Source organism: Mastigoproctus giganteus, chromosome 10, assembly GCF_048544385.1.
Source record: "Mastigoproctus giganteus isolate SK-2022 chromosome 10, ASM4854438v1, whole genome shotgun sequence".
NCBI classification, from domain to species: Eukaryota; Metazoa; Arthropoda; class Arachnida; order Uropygi; family Thelyphonidae; genus Mastigoproctus; species Mastigoproctus giganteus.
Window position 1 is genome coordinate 44,926,957 of NC_143584.1, and position 25,766 is coordinate 44,952,722.

At 35.4% G+C, this 25,766-nt stretch overlaps 1 protein-coding gene across 1 annotated transcript in view; it reads right to left on the bottom strand.

Moving 5' to 3' along the window:
- Positions 1-3,827: 3,827 nt before the first annotated feature.
- LOC150079009 (uncharacterized) overlaps positions 3,828-25,766 on the bottom strand; it is a 143,891-nt gene continuing 121,952 nt past the window's right edge. Inside the window, exons 11-12 of the mRNA XM_090382922.1 lie at positions 21,917-22,033; positions 3,828-3,967 (exon numbers count right to left, since the gene is read on the bottom strand). Coding sequence (XP_090239048.1) covers positions 3,839-3,967; positions 21,917-22,033 — 246 coding nt within the window. The 3' untranslated portion in view covers positions 3,828-3,838. The remainder of the gene's footprint in view (positions 3,968-21,916; positions 22,034-25,766) is intronic.

The window sequence follows — 25,766 nt, forward strand, 5'->3', positions numbered from 1 at the left end:
GAGTCTTTTATAAGAAATTAGGTTACTAGTGGTGGGATACTTGCGGAAATTATTCCAAGCACGGTTTTTTTCCTGTTTGGCAGTTAAACAATCTGTATTCCACCAGTTATTTCTGTGTTTGTGATAAGGCGTGGATTTTGGAATGGAAGCATTAGCTGCAGTGAGAATCTGATTGGTTATATAAGTATTTACTTCATCAATATGTTGTATTTGAACATAACATCTGTCTAAGAGTATTTGGGCAGAATATCCTTCCCGATTTGCCTTTTTAAACTGCCAGTTGGATCGTTGAACAGGATTCGGAGCTACTCTTGTTTGTAGTGAGCAAATAATTGGAAAGTGATCACTGCTAAAGGGATCAGTTAATACTGACCATGTCATGATTGGAAAAACGAGGGTGAACAAATTGACAAGTCTATTACAGAAACAGATCCTGTTGCTAGGTGTATGTAAGTAGGAGATCCAGAATTTAATAAATTAAGGCCATTATTGTTCATGAATTCCTCCACCAATTTGCCTCTTCTATCCATTGTAGCAGACCCCCACAATGGATGATGTCCATTAAAGTCACCAGAGACAAATTGGAGTTGGGAGTTGTGAAATCAGGCTGTCAAGTTCTGAATGCGGAAGTGGTAGAGATGGTGAAATGTAGATGGAAACAATGGTAACTGAAATACCAACTGCAATACGAGCTGCGACAACTTCTAGAGTGGTTCTCAATTGGATCGGCCTGGATAGAATGTCAGAGTTAACAAGAATAGCTACTCCGCCACGAGCAGCAGGGTTTGAACTCCTATCTCGTTTGTATATCACATAATTTGAGAATTTTGGTGAAATTTGGGATGACAAGAAAGTTTCCTGTAGGCATACACCTATGGGATTGAATTGAGCTAGTAAATCCCTTAAGTCATCAGAATGACTACTTAGTCCTCTGCAGTTCCACTGTATGATGTTATACATTATTTAGATTTAGCTGAGGATGATTCGTCTGACTGTTTTTTGTTTGTGGGACACTTTTTCCGGTCTTTTTTTGGGAATGTGGGGCGTCCAATATCCATGGTGTCATCTGCATGGAGTTCTAGAATGGGCTCCTCGTTACTTAGCAGCTCATCTACATCCATATTATTGGTAGGCGCTTCCATTTTTTTTGAGACTGAGTGAGATTTTAATTGCTCTTTTTCAATCGAGACCAATGGGGTATGAGTAGGGATACTGATTGGAGTATTTGTGGCTTCGCTAGTTTTTTTTGGAGGATTATCTTTTTTAGACATTGAAAGTGTAAATTTAAGCCAATTCGCGAGAGAGGTATTAGGCGGAACTGATACATCCGTTTGAGATGCAGTAGAAACAAAGTTTCTAGTTCGAGCTGCATAAGAACGACCACTAGGCATGGTCGACATAACTTGTTTACGTGCCTCAGGAAACGTGACTTTATTTTCAATTTTGTATTTTTGTATTTTCTTTCCTGTTATCCATAGCTCACAAGTTTTGGAAAAGGCTGGATGGCTTCCTTTGCAGTTTGGACAAACAGGAGTTTTGACTGAACAATCCGCTTGGGTGTGATCTTTAGAGCCACAGATGGGACATGTGGCTTCCCCGCGACAAGCCTGCTGGGAATGGCCGTATTTCTGACATTTAAAGCAACGAACAGGATTCGGGATGTATGGTCGAATCCGGCAGTTTAAATAACCAGCTTTAATACAGGATGGTAAGTCTGGAGTGCTAAATGTCAGAATGATGGATCTTGTTGGAGTAAGATTTCCATCTTTTTTCGTCATGATCCGTTTTACATTTACTACTTTCTGACTGCTGAGTTCTTGGAGTAGTTCTTCCTGGAGACTGTAATTATGTCCCGCTCGCTGATGACACCTTTTGATGAATTTAGTGTTTTGTGGGGAGTAATTTCTACTGTCAACCCACCAAATGTTGTTTTTAACAGCCGCTCAGAATGTTTAGAGGTGGCTGTTTCTATCAGAAGGTCTCCGGATTGCAGTCTTTTAACCATTTTTGGTGATCCAGCAATTGACTCCAAGATTTTCTGAATTAAGAATGGTGACAACTTACCCACAGGTTGGGCAGATAGGGAATGAATCACTAGGAAGTTTGGGCAATCGTCATGACATTCTGCTTCTCTTCGCAGTCTTTTAGGTTGACTTGAGTCATGGTCAGGGTTAGAATCTTCCGCTCTTGAGCTCAAAGGCTCTAAGTTTGGATAATGATTTTTATCCATGATTGCTCCTTTTGGCCCTGGGGGTTTGCCTTTACCACCCAGGTTACCGGCCCCGCCACGGGGAGGCAGGAGCAGTGCCACTTGGTGGCCAAGCGTAGAGTTAGTACGGCTAGCTAAATTAAAGAAAAAGGTACTTGCCTTCTTCTGGGCTCTCTTCTTAGTGTTTTTAAGTAAGTAGAGCTACTTAACAGAAAATTTTAATTCTAAGAGAAAAACAAGGAAAACTCTGTCACTTGGAGGAAAAACGCTTTATACACACGCAAGAATCGCTTGGCCACGGAAACGCTTGGCACCCGGGGCCCATTCTGCTTATTCCCCTGATCTTGCATCCTCAGATTTCTTCCTCTTTCCTGCCTTGAAATCCTTTCTTCATGGAAAACACTTTGTTGCTGATGACAAGACAATTTCTGCCGTTGAGTCATGGTTTTAAGGACACTCAGAGGACTTTTACAAAACTGGCCTGTGAAAGTCTATTGAGAGGTGGTAAAAATGTATCGTTTTGTCTGGTGTCTATGTTGAAAAAGTGTAATACATTGTTTGTTTCAACCTTCTATCAACTATTTCTGGGTGACTACAAATCTATTTTTTAATCCCCCTTATAAATATTGAACACTTAACAGGTGTTGCACATGGACACTTGTACAACACCTGACAAGTGTCCAACATTTTATTTCTGGGAAAAAGTTTTTTTTTTTTTATTCTGCCTGAAATACACCAATACTTGATGTTTTACTACTGGATTGCAATACTTATTAAATGTGATTATTTTATTTTTTCATTAAATTTTTGAAAATTTGAGTCTATCTAAGCTGTTCTAAGTCTATCTAAGTCTATTCTGTAGTTTTAATTTATTTGGTAATATTTTTAAATTTTCATCTGAATGAAGGTGGCAGTTTGCACCTCTTCAGCACTACCTGTCGCAGTTTGCAACAATTCCTTTAACACCGTATAACAGTGTTTAATTTTGTAATTCATTATTTGATTGAATCATATTTAATTTACAGTGCAGAAATTAAAAATAGATTTACTTTTCTTAATTTTTTATTAAAATTATACAGATGGATTATATTTAAAGCTTTAATAACAAAGGTTATAAAAGCAGAATACAAAAAATAATCAGTACATAATTTTATGTTACAAAAATACCTAAAGAAGGTAGCACTTAGCTACACATTACATAAATAATTTGATAAAGTAGTGTACTTTATTTGCATTAACAAGAAACTGCTAAGTCTCAAATACTGCACACTGAGTAATAATGAAATTTTAGAAGCAAGAATTCTGCATCTTAATTTCGATTTGTGACTAGAAACAGCTTATGCCAAGCATTAATATTTTTTTACATTTATTAAAGGTAGAAAATATATTCTTTAATATTCATGGCAGGAAAAAAAAAAACAAGAAACAGTTCCTCTTTTTTGTTTTTCCTGTCTATGTCTATTCGATAAATACTATCAATAATATGGTAACAATGCAACAGTGGAAATTTATTTTACATTATTTTCAACAACTTTTAAGGATACTCTTAAAACAGTAAAAATAATATTTGGTATTGAAAACAATATCTTACACTAAATTCTAGTGTGTGTGTGTGTGTGTTTGCAGCCATTAAACTGGCTTTGGCACTTGTGGTTTTTCAGCATAACATAATACCCAAGTCTGATCACCATCACTAGTTCTTTGCATTTTTGCCTTCCATCCATCTTCTAAATGCTTATAATCGTCTTCTGAAAACCTCTGAAAATACAGAACAGTTTAAGTCATATTGCATAATCTTAGTGGTTATCCACCAAGTTTTATAAAACAATTACCAAGTAGCTGATATAGTCTATATGATGTAATTTCTTCCCTAAAACACTTGAAGTTCATAAAATAATTTAATGACAATAATAATAATTTTCATCTGAATGAAGGTGGACTCTGCAGTGAATACACCAGGATATTTAAACACATGATCCAGAAAAGTACGTCAAGTAAAGGTAGCAAACATAAATTAGTGAAAGATCTGAAAACTTTCCACATAATATGCAAAACTTTTTTAATAAAAATGTACGTTTTTGTATGTAAAATTATACTGGGAGGTTATAACAGAAGTGACTTCGGGTGTCAGGTATACTTATGTTGATGAGAATATTGCAATCAATGACCTGAACATTAAACAATTTATTTAAAAATAAAATACATAGGCATTAAAATAACTAAACAAAAATCATTATGAGCATAAAAGATATAAAAAGAAATAAAAGTGAGCAGTACATCAATTAAAAGAGATAAGAATATAATATATGAAAACAGCAAATAAACATACAAGAAGAAGCTTTCAAGGCATAGGGACCTCTTTTTCAACTTAGACTGAAGGAATGACAACAGCCTTTCTTATACCCCAGAAGCTACACTGGATATACAACACTATGTACACTGAGCCTGGTGGATGAAAGAAAAGAAAGAGGGAAGGGAGAAGAGAAAAAAAAAAAGAAAAAAAAAAAAGCAGACTAACATAATTTAACCTTCAGCCAATCATTCACGAAACTGAATGTAGTACACGATGACTATCTGCTCAATTATTTACCTTGCCATTTCTAATCACTATGTAAAATAACGGCTTCCGTAATAGGATGTACATGGGACACAGAATTATGATTAATAATGGGACCTACAGCAGCTACATGGATGGCCTGTAACCATGGGAGGTGGTAATGCATTATACCCCAGAAGCTACACCGGATATACAACACTATGCACACTGAGCCTGGTGGATGAAAGAAAAGAAAGAGGGAAGGGAGAAGAGAAAAAAAAAAAAAGAAAAAAAAAAAGCAGACTAACATAATTTAACCTTCAGCCAATCATTCACGAAACTGAATGTAGTACACGATGACTATCTGCTCAATTATTTACCTTGCCATTTCTAATCACTATGTAAAATAACGGCTTCCGTAATAGGATGTACATGGGACACAGAATTATGATTAATAATGGGACCTACAGCAGCTACATGGATGGCCTGTAACCATGGAGGTGGTAATGCATTATGAGCAACATCCAATATTTCAATGTTCATCTGGAGGTTAAGATTGCATTTATGCTCAACCCGCAAGCATTATTGGGTTGCTTGAAAAACTCAGTGTAAAAAAGAGCCAAGGAAAGAAAGGCTTGGGATAAAATAAATCTTTATAAACCATAAATTTTCTTAATATTTGTTAATTAAGTATAGTGGACTGTAAAAAAAAAAAAATCATTTGAAGTAATTGTAAGCAACAAAAGAAAAGTTGTACAAAACCATAAGTTCTACAAGGGTCATCTGAAACATGGAAAAATATCTAGGTTGAAAAAATAATCCCATTTATTATATAATAAATAATTTTAAAATTTGGTGCATTTGAATAGCAGCATGGACTGATGCTCTTAAAGTTAGTATTATTAGTATTAGCCTTATGGTGCAAGGAAATCTACGGCTTATGTTGCACCAGCAAAAAAAAAGAAAAGAAAAATGAGGAATATTATAATAATAATAAAAAAAATAAAATAAATAAAAAAAGAAAAAGAAATATACAACCTATGCATTTCCCTCCACCTATAAGTAACTATCCAGCTGACCTTTGAATTTCCCAATACTGTTAACCTTGTTAACCTCTACCACTCATGTAGGTTACTTTCTAGTAATTTATAACTTGCTGGCTAAAATAAACCTTCCTGCAATTCAGTCTAAACATCCCCCCCACCGTAACTTGAATTTATGGTTGCTAGTTCTAGCATCATTTTTAATTGTGAAAATTTCTTCCTCATTAATTTTACTTTTGCCTCTCAGAGCCTTAAACACCTCAATCAAGTCTCCTCAAAGGTGCCTGGTTTCCAAGCATTCAAAGTCTTTCCTCATATGGATGCCCTTTTGCCGATCTCACCAGGCAAGTTACCCATTTTTGGACCCTTTCAAGGAGCTTGATGTCTGTTTATAGGTGTGGTCTCCATACTTGAACACAGTAATCCAAGTTTAGTCTAATAATAGCTTTATATAATGGGATTATGACGTCCTTATCTCTATTGCAAATGTTCAATAAATCATCAATAGGACACTATGGGCCTTCCTTGCAACCTGTCTGCAAAGTTCGGAGAACTTCATGTCTGACTGTATCGTAACTAACAAATCCTTTTCTTCAACTACTGATTTCAGTTCATTTCCACCATGTGTATAAGTTACTTTGGGGTTACTGTTCCCCAGGTGTAAGACTTTGTACTTTGTGGGATTAAGGAAAGCTGCCACTTTTCTGACCATCCCCAAAGCCTATCTGGGTCACTCTGAAGAAGCTCTGCTTGGCGTTTATCATTAACAACTCTAACAATCTTTACATCATCTGCAAATTTAGACATCACACCCTCTATTCCTTCATCAATTTCATTTAAGAAAATCAAAAACAGCAGTGGTCCCAATACTGATCCATGGGGAATCCCACTTATTACGTTAATCCAATCTGAGGAATAACCATTTATCACAACCCTCTGCCTCCTGCCCTGAAGCCATCCTGCCTTCCATCTAAGGATTTTCCCAGTGATTCCAACCTGTTCCAGCTTATGCAGTAACCCCATGTGGGATTACTTCATAAGGGACTGAGTCAAATGCTTTGCTAAAATCTAAATAAACAATGTCAAAATTATTCCCTCTATTTAGCTCATGAGTGACCCTGTCAAAATAGCTAACCAGATTTGTTAAACGTGATTTTCAATTGACAAAACCATGCTGCGTATCATTCAGAATTCCATTTCTATCCAAATGATCCTGAATTCCATCCTTAATCATTGCCTCCATGATTTTCCCTACTACTAAGTTAGACTGACTGGTTGGTAATTTCCCACTATACTCTTAGAACTGCCCTTATGTATTGGAGATACATTGGCACTTTTACGATCCAATGGAATCTCTCCTGAGTCCAGTAATGCTCTCATAATTAGCCTCAATGGTTCAATGCACTCACTTGCTGCCTCCCTTAAAATTACAGGATATATGCCATCAACCCTAGAAGCCTTACTTGCCTGTCGGTCATAAGTTTTTTCATTAAATATTCATGCAAAATTTCAATATCATTAATTACATATTTTTCAACTCCACCCCCATAATTTCTCATTGACATAAAGGGTTTTTCTTCGGTAAATATCGACACAAAGTAAATGTTGAGTTCTCTGCAACATCAGCTGGGGTATCTTTACTATCCCACGTCCACAACACATAAGGGTTCAATCTGGTTTGTCTTTCTCTTCTTTGCATTTATATGTGAAGAATTTCTTATCCTTACTCTTTTCTCTTTGACAGCGATTTCTCATAATCTGCCTTTGCCAGCCTAACCTTTTCCGTGGCACTATTACAGATCATTTTGTAGCTGTTACAGGCTTCGTACTTTTTATTGCTCTAACTTTTCCATACTGTCTTTTTCTGCTCGATTAATCTGGCAACTTAATTATTCATCCAACTTGAAATCCTCCTTGTGGAGTATTTTTATAATTGTATATAAGCATTCAAGTCTTCTGTGATTAATGTTTTAAATGTATAAAAAGGTAAAGTGCAGCCATTATCAACCCACTGCAGGATGGAAGCCTCCTCAACAATTCATGCTGAGGGAAATGGACCATAATCTGCCATGCTGGTCTAGTGTGGGTTGGCAGATCGACAGTATTCAGCAGTCAGGGGCTTGAACCCCAGTCTACTCAAAGAGCGTGTGCTACTGCACTCCCGCTCCTGACCACTCGGCTACGGAGGCCATTTTAAATGTATACCATAATTCAATTGTATTCGCTCTATGTGAAATATCTACCCAGTTAATAGAGGCCGTGTAGCACCTTAAGGCAACATAATTTCCTTTCCTGAAATTATAACCCATTTCTTTGCCTTTAACTACTGCTACCTCTCTCTTCATTGTCCACTGTAGAACTTCATGACCACTTGATGCTACTGGTTCCTGTACTGTCAGCCCTATTATGTCATTTGAAGATAACATAATATGGGTGATGATCAAGTCTAGAATATTCTTTTCCCTAGTTCTTTCCCTCACATGTTGATACAAATAACAATCATCTAGTTGATTTAAAAATTTTGTCCCCTATGTAGAGTTTCCTTCCCATTTGCTCCAATCAATTAGAGGCAAATTAAAATCACCCATTATAAGACATTCATGCTTATTTGCCCATTCATTTGCATCTAGAGGCTCTCATCATAATCTTCACAATCACTTGTCCTGCAGATTATTCCCACTCTCCTTATACCATTGCTTCCAACTATCTCACACCATACATTCTATATTATCATGTAGAACATCTGAATCAGGGAAAGCTTTTGTACCATTCAGGCTGCTTTTGATAAGGAGCATGACCTGACCACCCCTTTTGCCTGCCCTATCTTTCCTAAATATATTGTACATACTGTACTGAAACTCTTCATATAATTAACTACCCTGAAACACCCCTTGAAGTTATTTAAGCTTTCTTCCCTGTCATTAGCTACCTGCTCATTAGAAAATGTTTTTGTCCTCAGAACATCTTGTTAACATGATCTGTTGTGGTAACAACAAGAACTCTTGAGGTATGTGCAAGTGTTACTTTGACCAATATTACCAGATAAACGCATATCTATATTACCCTTGTCCCCCAAACTAGCAGTTTCCTTGAACCTTTAAGGTATCCTCAATGACACTGGCAAAAACTCTTGCACACCTTTGTTTAAATGTCTCCCGTGTCTACAAAACAGATTCCTTCTACCTACAAGTGCAGGCCAAGCTGATAAAAATTTTCCCCCAAAAGTCTTTCAGAGTTCTTCAAGTCTTGAGTTAATCCACAAGATTTTCAAGCATATAATCCCTCCTATCGTGCCTGGGCAGAATTGCAGACACAGACATTCTGACCTAACTTGTGGCATTTCTTCAGCATGGTCCTATATTTGTCTAACAAATTGCCATATCATGTGTGCTTAATATCATTGGTCCTCACACGAATAATAATATTCTCTTTACCCCCCTTAAAATCTGACAATCTGTTGGTGACATCATTAATTGTTGCTCCCGGGAAACATATCCTGGTTCTAGTCCACCTATCCTTATTACAAAAAATATTTCCTGTTTCCCTGACAATGGAGTCTCCTAATACAACTAAGTCCTTCAAGTTGTGTGTAATAAACCTGTATTCCTTAAACTTGTATTATAATTGTTAACTGCATTTCAAAAATCAGACTTATTCTACATTCTTACAGAGGATAAAGTTATCAAACATATACTCGTGAATTTAAAAAGTCAATCTTTGAATAAATGTATCATTATAATTGCCATTTTTGTTTTGTGTTTTCACTTAATTTATATTTAAATAAATACATTTGAGTTACTCACTTTTCATATTTATATTACATAGTATGGAACATTTTTGAAATTATTACTACTTCCCTTTTCAGACTATTACCCAAACAACTTTGCTGGGATAGGGGATATACCTCCCCACCCACCCAATGCCCTTGTTTACAAATCAAAGAAATGAATGAGCCATTAACATGAAAGATTTTTAAAAATATTATTATTGAAACTCCTCTTGAAATAAAATCTTTAGGGGATAGTGAATATGAAATCTGGAAGAAGAAGAAAGAAAAAAAAAAAAAGTCAAGAAAAGAACAAAAAACTGAAAAAACAAGCTAAAGGGGAAAAAATATAAAGCTGCAAATAAATCTTTGCAAACCTTAAATAAAAAAATATTTTTATTTTTTAAATTAAATGCAGTTTACTGTAATACACAGGCTATTTGATATAATAAATGTCAAGAAAAAAGTACTACAAAAATCAACTGGTTCCAAGAAAAGTGCCAAAAAGGCTGAAAATACAGGCAGTTCCTGCATTACAAGTTTTCGCTGTATGAGTTATTTTTTTCAAGTATCAAATATCAACAAAAGTGAAAATATCAACATTAATTGCAATACATAAATGCTAAACATTCATAAATACGGAATTTTAAGCCATGTGTGTAGCTATATACAATACTACAGTACTATTGTACAGCTACTATTGTACAGTACTATTGTATAGCTACACATACTGCTGTTTCTTTGTTTGCTTGCTTATGTACGAACAAACAGATGAGAGCATCTCACTGACTACATAACAGAAAGCAGTTTATGTTATGCAGTTTAACCATACTGATGTTACAAAGAGTAGTTGTGTTGCTCTTCATTTTTGCTGTCATGTCTTATTTCATATTTATCCCACTTATTAATACTGTACAGTATGGGCCAAAATGAAATAATACTATGGAGAGTAATGTTAATAAAAAAGAAACAGCAAAGCGGAATAACACTGGAAACAAAATTCAAGATCATAAGCAAATGTGATCTCATTATTCTTCATCATCATCAGTCAATGATGATGAAGAATAAACATCCTTTAACATTTGTACATAAACAATTTCTTTATTATTATAATTTGCTTGATTTTAAAGACTATTATCATGTTAACCCATTTTTTTAGATAAATAAATTGTTGTTTAAGCATAAACTATTGTTTTGTTCACCTTTATTTAACACTGCTTTCATCGTTGAGAATGTAACCTCTGTTTTTAACATTATGTCTAGGGGAAATGAATTCCTGCTTTACGTGCACATGCTAGGAATGAATTAACTCATAAAGTTGAGTACTGCTTGTACATAAAAAATGGAGAATTGATATTTATTATATGCAATCTATTATATATTATCAAACCCATTCTTGATTATTATTGTTAACCCATTTTTATCGCATTCTGCATTCTTGTAATTTCAAACAACATAAGGCTGAGAATGGCGACAAGAAAAAGGCTCCACTGAAGAAGAGACCATCACCATGTTGTGATCTGAGGTTCCTAGAGGACCATTCACCTCAACTATGTACTTGGAAGGTTTGTTTGTTTGTTTGGTTGGGGATTTTTTTGGCGCATGGGCGTCTATGGCCATAGTGCGCCATACATAGGTTAGTATTTATGCTATTTCTTTATGGATCGAGAGTCAGGAAGTACTTGGAAGGGTCATTCGTAAGGAAAACATAAAGTGCGTTGGCTGCATGGCATTGTCTATTATTCTGGTAGGTCAGCGGTGCCACTTAATTTGGGTTTAAGTTACTTAAACTTATTATTTTTTTAAATAATTTATATATTTATTTCAATATAAAAAGGTGTACAGTATCTTTCACTTCAAAAATATGTAATTTGTGAAGTGAATGAGGAAGTGTTTGGGAGGTTCAGATTATTTTTGCAGATAACTTTTTCTTTTATTAGTTTGACTATTCATGATGTATTGAGTAGTAAGGAAAGGTGGAGAGGACCTATTTTATGAAGTAATAAAATTTTTTGTTAAGCACACACACAGCAAGTATATACTCAGTTCTTTGATATGTGACCTCGACAATGTCCTCCCTCTGATACACTACTCAGACTTCCTCCAGTCACTATTTGACAGAGTAGAGGCAGCGAGGTTATACACTAGCTGGTCTAGATACCTCCTAGAAAGTTACCAACAGGTTTTGTCTGACAGACTATCTAGCAGCTGACCTGCAAACACTATTTTAGAGTTGTATCTTCAAAATGCAAGGAAGATTTGATCTTGCCATGATGACCATCATAACCTCAAAAGACATTAATCATACTGAATGACAGAAGAGATGAGGGTTGCTATAGCTCTGTTTTGAAGACTAAACATGGGTTTCACCACTTCCAATAAGCAAAGTGGCAGTACTGCACTGGTTGATGAGAGTCACTACTACCTAGTACTGCCTGGTATTTCTGTGTTCAATGAACACCACATTTTGACCCCACTACTTATGTTGGTTCACACCTGGGTGTCTACCTCCAGTATACTAGGCACAGCATTTCAGGACTTGCACATGGGGGTTATACCAGTAACAAACAGTCCCATTGTTGTGAAGGTGCAAGAAGAGGATTTGGTTGTTGCAGAACGGCCCGACTTCACCAAAATTAAGTCCACTTGATCAAAGTGTTACCTGAATATTAGTTCCATCATCATTTTAGACTCCCACTATCGAGCCCAGCTTGTCATACCCAAGAGAATATCTGTGAAACCTCAAGGACCACAGATTTCTAAGATAAATTCTTTCTTTGGTGCTTTTTCTGTTAGCAAAATCATTAATGTCATCAAAGTTCATATTTCAAGTAAGTTGTATATTTACGGATGTTTAGTGGCACAAGGGCAAATGTGGTCAAATTATGTCTTTCATGAATTCACTGTCATATCACTGTTATGTGGGAAGAACTATATGATTGTACTAAAGTAAGTTGTACAAGTGAATTCTTTTTAAAAATTGAAAAAGCTCGGCATCATTTGCATCAAATGTAGTAAATTTATATTATTTATACCATGGAGTTGGTAGTAATAGAAATGGCAATTGCAAAACAAGATCTGCAATTTCCTGAATAGTATATGGAGATTTGGTGAAAGATAAATTGAGACCACAGTTACAACGAAAAATTTTTATAGTGATTCTTAAAGTACTGTTTCTTAATAGCTCAAATCAATAAAATAGCAATAGCTTAATTTATTGGTACTTATCTCAAATTATCTGTGTATATCACACTGGAATTATAGGGATAGGAAAGGTAAAGACATTAAAATATAGAAAGACATAAAATAGAAAGGTTAAACTACATTAGTAATTTAAAATTAAGCCCAGAGGAAGAAGAAACAGTGATGAACACTCTGGAAGTCTATCGTTTAGACTCTTGGCTTCTTACATTACAGCTTTTAAGATTTCATTTACATAGTGATTTTATAGAGGACAAACGGGGGAATGGGTGGTGCACTTCTTCCTCCGGGCTTAATCTTAAATTACTAATATGGTTTAACCTTTCTATTTTTAATTGATTATATTTTAATGTCTTTACCTTTCCTATCCCTATAACTCCTATGTGATATACACAGATAATTTTAGGTGAATACTGATAAATAAAGCTATTGCTATTTTATTGATTTGACCACAGCTACAGTGATACCAATTATTATACATGAGGCAACAGCTTCTAAGAAGGTTTGCAATGGAATGCACCTGGAAGGGACTCTTGAATCCAACAGCATTGCTAATCCTCCATGAGCACTATTAGTGTCTGATCTATCTTGCCTGAAGATCACATAATTTTTGATTGAAGGGGAGATGGGATGTCAAATTGGTTTCTTGTAAGCACATAGAAAGAGGACCAAAGTGTTGAATTAGTTCATAGCTGTCACCAATGTTGCTGCTAAAGCCTCTGCAATTCCACTGTATGTTGTGTTCCATTATTTGGTTTTGTAATTAGAAGGTGAATCTGTCTGCTTTTTATGAATGGACTGTTTACAACTGTCAAGTTTTGATTTTCCTTTTATGGGAAAAGTGGGAATGTTCTGAGTCATCGCTATCATTCACATCATCAGCATGCATTTCAAGCAGCTCTCTTTGACTGTTAGTATCATGTGTTCCCTGCTTGTTGGGTGTGATGCTTCACCTCAAACAGGATCTGATTTTTGCAACTAAGTTTGGTCTAGATCAGCCTTTTTCAATCTTTTTACCCTGGAGGAACCCTTGAAATAATTTAAGGGTTCCTCTCAGGGAACCCCTGCATAAAAATTATTATATCTACAAGCTCACGATACGTTAGGTTGATCAGAGAGAGCTGTATGAAAAGAATCTTGTCACTTGAAGTCAAAACATTTTCTCCAGGGCATTGTAGAAACTTGCTCAACTGGTTCATGTGATGAAAAATGTCTGCTAAGTAGGCTAGTTTCTATAGCCTTTCTTCATCTTCAAAGCACTCAGTAAAATCTGGCCTGCTATTTTCTTGAAAGTACTCCTGCAATTCACCTTTCAGCTCAAACACTCTATTGAGAACTGTTTCTCTGCTAAGCCACCGGATTTCTGTATGTAGCAGGAGATTTATGTACTCTTTGTCCAAGTTTTCACACGGTTTTTTAAATGTTCTCGAGTGAACTGGTCTTTGTTTAATAAAGTTAACCATTTTTGTATCATCATCCAGAACTTTTTTAAATTTCATCTCCAAACGTTTTTGACACCAGCAACTCTCTGTGAAGAAAGCAATGTGTTGTGACGAACGTCAGGATTTTTCTCTTTTTTTTTTTACAAGAGAGGCAAAACCTCTCATGGAGCCAACAATTGATTGAGCACCATCAGCAGATGCCAACACAGTTCCTCCAAGACAGACCTTTTGTTTCTGAGGACAAAACATTAAATATATCTTGGCCTTGCTTGTTTCAGGCAGCTCTTTTCAGCAGAAAAAGTTTTCTTGAATTTCACCATCATTTACAAATCTTACAAATGTTACAGCATGACATTTATTAGTGAAATTTATTGACTCATCAACCTGGAGAGAGAAGCTGTTGTTTTTCAAGTTTATTACACAAAACCTCTTCAGCATCATGTGACATGCCATCAATAATGCTAACTTATCATACTGTTTGAGAGTGGAACCTTTTCAATTTCTCGTACTGCTCTTGTCCTAGCATTTTACTCACTATAATTTCACATGCTGGCATTATTAGGTTCTCACCAACTGTGTGACTCTTCCTTTTCTGGGCAATAAGTTGCCCAGAAAATAACTTGCTTCCTGAGCCTTTTCACTGAATGTGACTTTTTTTTTTTTTTTTTTTTTTTGACAAAAGCTTTACTCTGTTTTGAGATTCCAATAGCTGTTTAAAATAATCAGCACCTTTACTTGCCAAATGGCTGTGATGTGTAGTTAAATGTCATTTCAATTTTGCTAGAGCCAAAGTTGTTTGGCACAGACAGTGCACAATGGAATAGGACAACTTTGATTACCAGATGATGTAAAACCCATTGATAAGTAGCTTTCATTGTAAAGCCGGACTATTTTTGTGTCACTTGTTGCACTAGTGCAGTGAAATGGCTCAGAAGATTTTAATTCTTCATCACTAACCTTATCAGAATTGTCTGTAGGCCTAGGCTCCTCCTCTTCCATCTCACACCTCGTCTTTAAAAATCACAACATTGGAACATCAGACATGTTTGTGAAACACAAGTGCTAAAAAAATATAAAACAAAAGGGTAAAATAAATAACTAAATGAGAAAATCGCAAAAAAGACGAAAACTTCACAATACAATTCACTTCTAACCTATGTAATCCCCGTTTTGCAACGTTTACAACAGCAGTTGGGGAGGTAATTTGGGAGGGGGAGAGGCTGATGTCATCAGCCTACCGTTCCCCCTCCACGCAATACACCACTCAATGGCTTCTCCTAACTTGCATAAAACACTGAGAATGGACTCAACCAAATGAAGATGGTCCTACTGTGCACTACCATACAGAGGATACTGTCCTCCCCCCGCCCCCTTTATGGCCTCTGTCAGGAAGCTCAGGCAACCTTGGCAGAGGCCAACCAGAGTAAGATGGACTGCCTGGCTCACCTCCCAGTGGTAGTGGTGGGCAAGACAGGGTCCCACCAGGGGGCCCAGCAGTCAAGCAGCCAGAGCAACAACAGAACATAACAATACAAACCAGACATTACACTTTTCTGGCTTTTACAGAGATTCTGTACTTCTTCACAAAGTACCATGGTGCAGATGTAGGAAACCACTTGTGGCACCTTCCACAAAACACTAGGCCATACAGGGCTGAAAGGCCTCTAATGAAATCGCTAATGGGGCTGCTCAGTTGCTGTTCATCACTGCGAGAGCTAGTGGCACGCGAAGTTGAAAAAACAATGTTTTTTTTTTTTTTTTTTTTTCAATCACTATCTCTTGAAGAACCCCAGTTGAGAAACCCCGGTCTAGATGGACACTTCTGTATGACATACCACTGATTGGTGACCATGGGTAGTAGAAGCATAAGTGCATTTTTGGCGTACTTAAATTAACCTATACTTAAATACAATTGCAAAAATTTTTGAACTCCTACTTTATAAATATCTTAGTTCCTGCCTTCCCCCTTTTATCAATAATCATCAGCATGCTTTTCTTCCCAGGAAATCAACTGTTTCAAATCTTGCCTTGTTCTCTCATTTCCTACAAACTAATTTGGACAAAGGAAATCAAATTGATTTGCTTTTCTTTGATATTTCCATGCATTTGACTCTGTTCACATCGATCATCTGCTGTTCAAGCGTTCATCTTATGGTCTACGATCCCCTTTACTAGATTTTCTTGATTCATTGCTTAGAAATTGTAAATAATTGACTGTACTTCATCAATTCTGTTTACTGTTTCGTAAGGCGTCCACTCTTCTTTATTGTTTATACTAATGATCTGTCAACCTTATTTCAGTCCGTTAATGTTGAGTGGAAATTCTCTGCATATGATATGAAACTTTACAAAGTTATTTGTTCTTCAACTGACAGTGGATGAATTCCAGTTCTGTCTCACTCTGGCTAAATAAAAATAACTTGTTTCTGAACCCACTAAAATGTAAATTATGTAACTTTCGCTCAAATCGTGCAGTTAGAACTTCTGTCCTCACTGATTACTATATTGGAAACTCTTTAATTGCACATACTGATATATTCAAGGAGTTATGTGTCCTATTTTGATCCGATTGATCATGTAGTATCTCAGACTTCTAAACTCCTTGGATTAATCAAGCATTCTTCCTCTATTTTCAAGAGTGACAAAGTTATTATTCTTCTCTACAAGCAGCTTATCCTTCCCATTTTTGATTATTGTGATATTATTTGGTCCCCACAACAGGAATATCTTTCTCGCAGACTTGAGAGAATTCAAATTAAAATTCATTAAATTCTTATGCTATCGAAATTGCTTTGCCTTTCACTGTCGTAATTATGGAGCTCTTTGTGATTGCTTCAGAATTGTTCCTTTTCACGCTAGACAATTCCATGGGTCTCTTTTTGTCTACAATATCATAAACTCTGTTATTGATTCTCCATCTCTTCTTGAACAAATACCTTTCACTACTCCGTCTGAATTCTCATTACAAAACTAATTTCTCACTGCCTGTCCCTCATACTCAACACTTACTTGGTAGTCCTCTGTTTCATTTCCTTCAAGTATTGAATAATTACAACTGATTTTACACTTGATCCATCTATGTATAAGAATTTGCTCCTTAATCTGTTTTCTTAATCTAAATTTTGTATACATTTTAATTCTCGTTTTATATTGATTATTATTGTTTTGTATTGAATCTGTAACTCAGTGTTCTCACAATTATTTAGGGTCTGTATGTGAGAAACCTGTAAATAAATAAACCTGTTTTCCTGCCTCTTGGTCAAGATTATTTTTATTTTTTTCCCCTAGCCTCTAAAGTTCGCAATCTTTGTAGTAAGCTGGATGGTTGCCCCCGCAATTAGGATACTGTGGTGTTGGTGCCTTTCATTCTGTTTGTGAGTTTTGCACTCACAGTTTGAACATGTTACCTCTCCATGGCATGCTGTCTGGGAGTGGGCAAATTTCTGGCATTTATAGCATCTTAGAGGGTTTGAGATAAATGGTTCAATGTGGCAACTTGCTTTGAAAGCTACTGGTAGATTTAGTGTATTAAAAGTTAAGATTACGTTCTGGGTAGGCTCTAAGTTGCTGTCTTTTCAGATCATGATTCTTTTTGTTTGAATGGCGTTTTGATCTCAGTTCCTGGAATATTTCCTGTTCAGAAATGAATAATAGATCCCATTCAGTGATCACTCACTTGGAAGGATTCAGTGTTGTTGTTGTAGGTGTTTGATGGTGCATAAGCTGCTGTGGCTATAATCCGCCTATTCATTTATTATATAAAGAAATCAGATATTCTTGTAACATCAGAAAAGGCTGAGATTAGAAATGATTAAAAACTCCAATTTGCTTCAGAAAGTTAAAAAATTCAGAAACATTTGCATTGTCACCGATAAGATTCTCTAGTTTTTATTGGTTTCCGAAGGTTAAATTTCTGTCTTGTTTATAGTATGTGCATTCATTGAGACTGTGTTTAACAGTCAGATTTATATAACAATGTGAACACTGTGGTGGATCATCTCCTTCCTGTGAGTAAATGATGGCGAGTCAGATCCATGTGACCTATTCTTGCTCTTGTAAAGACTACTTCTCGTCTTGATGTATGGATGCTGGAACACCAAATTCTTTTTCAGGTCCTGTTTAAACTGCAAGAGTTTATTATTAGTTTGAGAGAGCCAGAGTGCTGTTCATTCTGATAGGCGCCCATCATGAATGATTTGTTGATAGTCTGATGCTGGAACAGGGATATTGGTTAAATCTAAGGTAGTTGGATTTTTTGCAGCTTTATCAGCCAGTTCATTACAAGAAATTCAGAACGTGCCGGAATCCAGCAGAAGGTGGCATTTTTCAATCTGCAGTAATAATCTTATAATTTAATTTAGAACAGGGTGAACTTTATCTAAGGAGTCACATAATGCCATAATTGAGCTGAGGGAATCAGTATAAATAACAAATTTTAATGAACAGTCAGAACAGATTTTCTAAAGCTAGTTTTTTTTTTTTAATTGCACATAATTCTGCTGAGAAGATACTGAATTCCGATGGAAGGGATGCTGAAATAGTGGTGTTTAGGAACACTGCTGCAGCTCCAATGTTTGAGTTAGATTTAGAGACATCTGTATAAATTGGAGAAAAATCAATATATCTGTGAGTGTGAACTGCATGAAGTTGTTTCACATTTGATGCTTGTAGAATATTTTTTTTTCCCATTGGCAGAGGTAAGTGTCACAAGCCAGTAGAGGAGGAGGAGTGCCTTGTGGTTGAACGCACATTACTACCTGTTGTACAGAACAAATGGAAACATTCCAAACCTGAATCAGTTCAAGAAGGCGAAGACCAGCTGGTTTTACTATGCTAGGTTTATTTCTGTAGTGGTTTTCTAATAACGGATTGAAAAGGTATGACTGAACTGGATGTGAGGCACAACTTTGTATTTTGACAGCATACTTCAGTAGCAGTGTTTTCCTATGTAAAGTAAGCGGGGGCTCATGAGCATCGATGTAGAGGCTACATGCTGGTGATGTTCTGAAAGCCCCAAGTACAACCCTCAAGGCACTGTGATGAACTGGATCAAGCCAGCGCAAAGCACTTGCTTTGGCAGAATCATAGACAGGAGCACGATAATTGAGACAGAATCTGATTAATGCCCTGTATAACTGAAGCAGGGAGGTGTGATCTGCACCCCATGTTAGGGCAGATAGAGTTCTGAGTATATTCAACGTTTTTAAACAGCAAGTACATACATTTTTAATATGGTCTAAGAAATTTAATTTGTTGTCAAGGATTAATCCTAGAAATCTGATGTTAGTAGTGACTGGGATGGAGACATTAAAATTTGAAGTTCAGGGTCCAGATGAAGTTTGCATTGTCTACAAAAATGGACAGCAACTGTTTTCTGCTGTGAGAATTGATAGCCATTAAGGCTGGCCCACTGTTGTATTTTATTAAGTGATATCTGAAGCTGTTGTTCAATAGATCTCATGTTTTGGGAATGACAGGAGATGGACAGGTCATCCACATAAAGGTATGACTCAACTATGTTTGGAAGCTGTTTAGTGATAGAATCTATTCTAAGAGCAAAAAGGGCGGCACTCAGTACTGATACCTGTGGAACAACTTCTTCCTGAATGAAAGTTTCAGAGAGGGCATGTTGGTATCTTACTTGAAATGATCTAGTGTGTAGAAAGTCCTGAACAAATATGGGAAGGTTGCAGTTGACCGAGAGACTAAAGATCACTAAGTATGCCATGCTGCCATCTGGTGTCAAAAGCCTTCTCTATATCTATTGAAACCATTACTAGATGTTCTTGTTTAATGAAGGCATTGCGAATTGCAAATTCAGCCATGATCATGATATCCAAGCACGCCCTGTTTTGTCGAAAGTCATTTTGACTATGGCTCATTAGATGTTCTGACTCAATGATCCAGACGAGTGTACTGTGGACAATGTTTTCAAGGATTTTGCTGAGGTAGCTTGACAAAGATATTGGTCTATAGCTATGGGGGTTGGATGTATGTTTTCCAGGCTTCAGGAAATCCAAAACAATAGAGTGATGTCAAGAAGCTGGATAAACATTTTCTAAAAAAATACGGTTGTAAAAGACTAGGAGGAGGTGCAAAGCTTTGTCATCAAGATGTTGCAGCATGACAAAATAGATCTCATCTGGTCCGGTGGCGCCATTGTGAGCTGTTTTAATGGAATGCAAAAGTTCAGAATATTGCAGAAGTTTGTTATATGGTAGAATGAGGGCAGTTTCGCTGGAAAGATGTAGTATAAGCTGATGTTGCTGAGAATTCAGCAAAAGTATTGTCTAAAGCATTAGCTATATCTGAGGGACTAGACAGATCTCACCCATTCCAGGAGAGGACTGGAGAAGGTATGGTTAGAGATTTACTAGAAAGCTGTCTGACTTTTTTCCAAATTATTTTGGTGTCAGTGTTTCTGTTAATTGTTGAAGTAAAACGGGTCCATCGTTCTTTTTTTGGCCTGCCTTTGTATGAAATGTGCTTTTTCCCTTAATTTCTTATAATTTATCAGATTGACTGTGATTGGATATTGCCGAAACAAATTCCAGGCTTCATTTTTTGCTTTCTTTGCTTTTGTGCATTCCTTATTCTACCAATAATTATAACGCTTTTGGCCTGGGGGATTTGATAATGGTATTGTAGCTTTGGCCACATTTAGGAGATGCGACGTGATATAATCTGTCACATCATCAATAGGCTGGAGACGGATTTTTTTTCTTATCGAAAACGATTGATGACTGAAATTTTGTCCAGTTTGCTCGGGCAGAATTCAGTGTGTTATGTGGGGTGACTTGAATTGGAATTACACTTAAAGAAGTGAAGTAATAGTAGCTCAGTAAATCTCCTGACTAGAGGCATTTCACCATTTTCTCTGAAATGATGAAGAGGAAACCCTGCTCAAGTTATGCAGACAGAGAATGCAATATCAGTAATGCTGGAGATTTCTGCTTGATTATGTCCATTTTTAGTCTCTTTGACAGAGTAAAGTCGTGGTTGGTGTCATAATTGTCGTGTGAGAGCACTCAGTTCTATATGGAAATACATCGGTTTCCATTTCTACTCCTTTTAGCCTTTATGGTTGGTGATGTACTTAGTCACCTTACCAACAGATTGATGTTGGATAATTTTGTCATCAAGTGACATGCTGGGAGAATATTTGCTTAGGTTTGCCTTGGAAAATTAACAAATTTGTTGTGTTTGTGTCTGCAATTTACTTGTTTGTAATATACAATATTGGGAAGTGATTGCTATTTAATAGGTTGTCCAATAATGACCACTCAATACTTGGAAAAAAGGCAGGAGAGTAGCGAGAGCCCATGTTTAGTAATGAGAGGTTATGTCTGTCAATGAGAGATTCAACTAGCTGCAACTAGAAGATGCTGATGAAAAAGAAGAACTTGATATCAAACAAAAATGGCTAACACACACACACACACACACACACACACACACACACACACACACACACACACACACACACACACACACACACACCTTTGAAAAGTACTGCATAAATCACTTTAAATTGCTTGATCACTGCATTTATCGAAATGCTTTTGAATTTATTTAAAAACAAAAAATTAGATTTAACTCTGAGGCATTTTAATATTTGATATAATCTAATGAGGCCTCGGAATGGAGAGTATCTAGGGCTTATAAACACCCAATGATGGCTCTATGTGAATCAATGTAATTTTACCCATGTAAATTTACCTTAAGAAAGTCTTCTTTTTCAGTCTGAAGTTTTTTTAATTCATTCTTCAAGGCTGTCATGAAATCTGGTGTTACATCTTTAACAGAAATGTTTACAAATCCTAGTTTCTTTAACAGCTGAAAGAAAACCATAAATCAAAATAAATATCAAGTAAATGCACAAACATTACCATAATTTAAATTTAATATTTGTGCCAATTAATTACTGTTTGGCCTTTTAAATTTTTTTTACTGCTGCTTAAGTAATAAATAGACTACTATTTATTACAATATATTTACATTTTTTGAAATATTGAGAAAGGATTTCGACAAGGAGACACAATATCTCCGAAGTTGTTTACTGCTGCCCTTGAGGAAGCTTTCAGAAGATTAGACTGGTTGCAGAAAGGAGTCAATGTGAATGGAAAGTACCTAAACCATTTATGATTTGCAGATTACATTGTGGTCATAAGCCACGATCCCAAAGAATTAGAGGATAATCGTAATCAGTTATGCACAGTTAGTAAGGATTTTGGACTAAAGATGAATATGGCTAAAACAAAAGTAATGATGAGCAAGTATGCCACAGAAAGGGATATAATGATTGAAGGAGCAGTAATTGAAAAGGTGGAATCATATACTTATCTGGGACAAGTCATTAGCTGTAATAATGATAAATGGATGAAAGTCAAAAGAATAAATTTTGGATGGACAGCATTCAGGAAATATAGTCATATACTGAGGAGCAATATCCCAATTTGTCTGAAACGTAAAATAATGAACCAATGTATACTCCCCACCATGACTTATGGAAGTGAAACTTGGGCACTCACCAAAAGAATGGAAGAGAAGCTGAGAACTACACAGCGAAGAATGGAACGAATTATATTGGGAATCAGACTGTTAGATAAGAAGAGAAACATATGGATTAGGCAGCAAACTCAAGTAAAGGACATTCTTATCAAAACTAAAGAACTAAAATGGTCTTGACACAGCTCGAAGACATGATGACAGATGGACTAAGAAAATAACAGAATGGTACCCAAGAGGAGCTAAGACAAAACCTGGAAGACAACAACGGAGATGGGTAGATGGAATTCATGAATTTGTGGGTAGTAAATGGATGGCCATTGCACAAAACAGAAGGAACTGGAAAGTTGCTGGAGAAGCCTTCATCCTGCAGTGGATTGAAAATGGCTGATGATGATGATGATGAATATCATGGTAACTCGTGAAGGTATTCACAATGTGAGATATACTTAAACGATGCCATTTTTTTTTTTTTTTTTTTTTTTTTTTTTAACTACTTAGTAGTTGGCTACGTATAGACATGATGCTCTAGCACTAACTTATAGGTTAGTTAAGTTCTACACAACCTAAGGCCATTGCCCTAAATGTATTATGTTATGGAGCCATACTAATAAAATACAATTGTATACTTCTGGCAAATCTTATAGTCCAAAATAGTAACAAAATTGTGTGCTATCATTTTGATGTCAATATGGGCCATACTAGTATAATGCAATTGTACACATCTGGCTGACAAATATTTTTATATTCCAAAAAAAGAAAAAAAAAGCTACATAAACATGTATCCAATTCTCAGCAGATCTGGCATTATTCTGCTGTTTGAATTTTAAAAACAGGTATGGAGATTTGAGTAGTAAAAATAATAAATAAGAATAAGCTGACATGTATCTGAAATGTTTTTTCATATCAGATGTGTCTGCTTATCTTTTTCTTTTCTTTTATTTTCTTTTTTTTCACTGTTCAGTGCTTCATAGTGATTCTGAAATTCAAGCTGCAGATCTATAATTTTTCAGTATCAGATATGTTTATGCTAATTTTTTTTTTCTTCTTATTTTGAATTATAGAATATGTCCCATTTTTTGGATATATTTTTAAAACAGCATATATTTAGCTATAGGTAGTACATTTATTTTTCATATGCAAAATATTGACTTAATATAGCACATCAGTTACATTTTTGGATTTGGAATCTACATCTAAAAACTGCATACATATCTAATTCTGTATAGTTGTGGCACCATGGATGCTTTAAATTAAAAAAAAAAAAAAAATGACTACAGTTTTGAATGGTAAAAAGTAATAAATAAGAATAAGCAGACACTTATCTAATAAAATATTTATTCATACCAGGTGCAATAAACATTTTATTAGGCAGAAAATGTTGAATAAATCACCAGTATACATTTTCTGCATTTTATCATTCAGGAAAATGTATACTGGTGTAGTCATATGGAAAAAATTAGCTTCAATCAGTTAACCAGCAATCTGTGGGATTTTCCAAATTTTGAAGTTCAAATTATGTCTAGTGATGCAAGTTATGTCTATGGGTATTTAACTGGTAAAAAAGAGTGGAGATCCAAATAATTTCCAACAACTTGTGCATGTATTACTTTTTTTTTATTACATTTTTTATTTATGTATTCAGAGTGACTTCAGAATATTTTCTAACATTTAAGATCTGCTGGAATTTATGTGCTTTCCATTTAGACTCATTCATAGGTTACAAAAGCAATTGTAACTTAGCCAAATTTTCAGCACTTAAGTAGTTTAATCTCAGATAGATTCTTGTATGCAGAATCAAAATCTAAAATGCTAAATCATTTTAGTAATACTAAATCATTTTGCAATACTAAATCATTTTAGTATTGCAAAAGTATCATAATATTTGTTATATTTTGGCCAGAGTAAGGCACCAGTATCTATATAAGCTCTACTGCATTTTAACAATCTACACTATCATTTGCAACTGTATTGTGACACAAATTGCAACTAAAGAATGAAGTTTGAAATGTGAAATCATACATAACTTTCTTTTGGTGGCTGCAATGAACCACAACTGTGATTGTATGATTTATCAATCTTAAAAAAAAAAAACCTGTTCAACCAAATGCATCTGAATGCTAGAGAGGGGTTTCAGGTAGCTAAAAATCTGGCTATTGATAACTATGTCTATACATACCTACTCAAGAAAATGAAAATGTGTCCTCATTCAACAGCAAAAATCTTATTAAAAGACTGCATTTATTGTGTTCTTTGCTTCACTTCTTCCAAGGAAGCAAGTCTTTTTCAGGAATATTAAATGACTATGATTTCACATTGTCTTCTTGTAATTTCAATAAAAATTAAGTCCTTCATTAATTCTCTCAAAGGTGATTTGGCATAGCATACAATGGTATTTAAATTTGTTTGCAGATAGCATTCTATTATTGTATTGAGACATTATTTTGGGTACCTTCTGAAATTATCTGCGTGAGCTAGTTTCCATCACAGAATGGTTTAATTATAGTTATTCCATTTCACACACATGTAGTAAAATTCAAACCTTTTTCATTTCCAAATCTTTTTTAAATATTTTAGAAAAAATATTATTGCTGAATCTTGCAAATTAAATTTTTTATACCAGGTTGAAAGCCAAGTTGCTATTCCCTATTGCTTTTCTCAAACATTAACATACCTGTTTAAGTAATTTAATAATCAAAATTTTGTACTGCATAATTATTAACAGATTTTTGGCTTATTTCTCACTATTCTTCATCTGATTAAGATTGAAACTTATTTTTTCAAGACAAGACAATACAATACTTACTGTTTCTTATATTTGAGATGCGAAAATGGGCATTTCTCAAAGTGGATCTTTATCAATAGTTTTATTTTCTTCAATCTTGGTGCCTTTTCTTACTAAAAATAAGGAAATTGCTGCATATGCAGATGATATTTATAGTACTAAATACTCCTCTCAAATAAAGTAAACGAGGATGTTCATCAATTATGGTTTCAAAATAAGATCGAAATTTCAGAGAAGCTTGTTTAATTATTAAGTTACTTGGGATACTTCGATTTG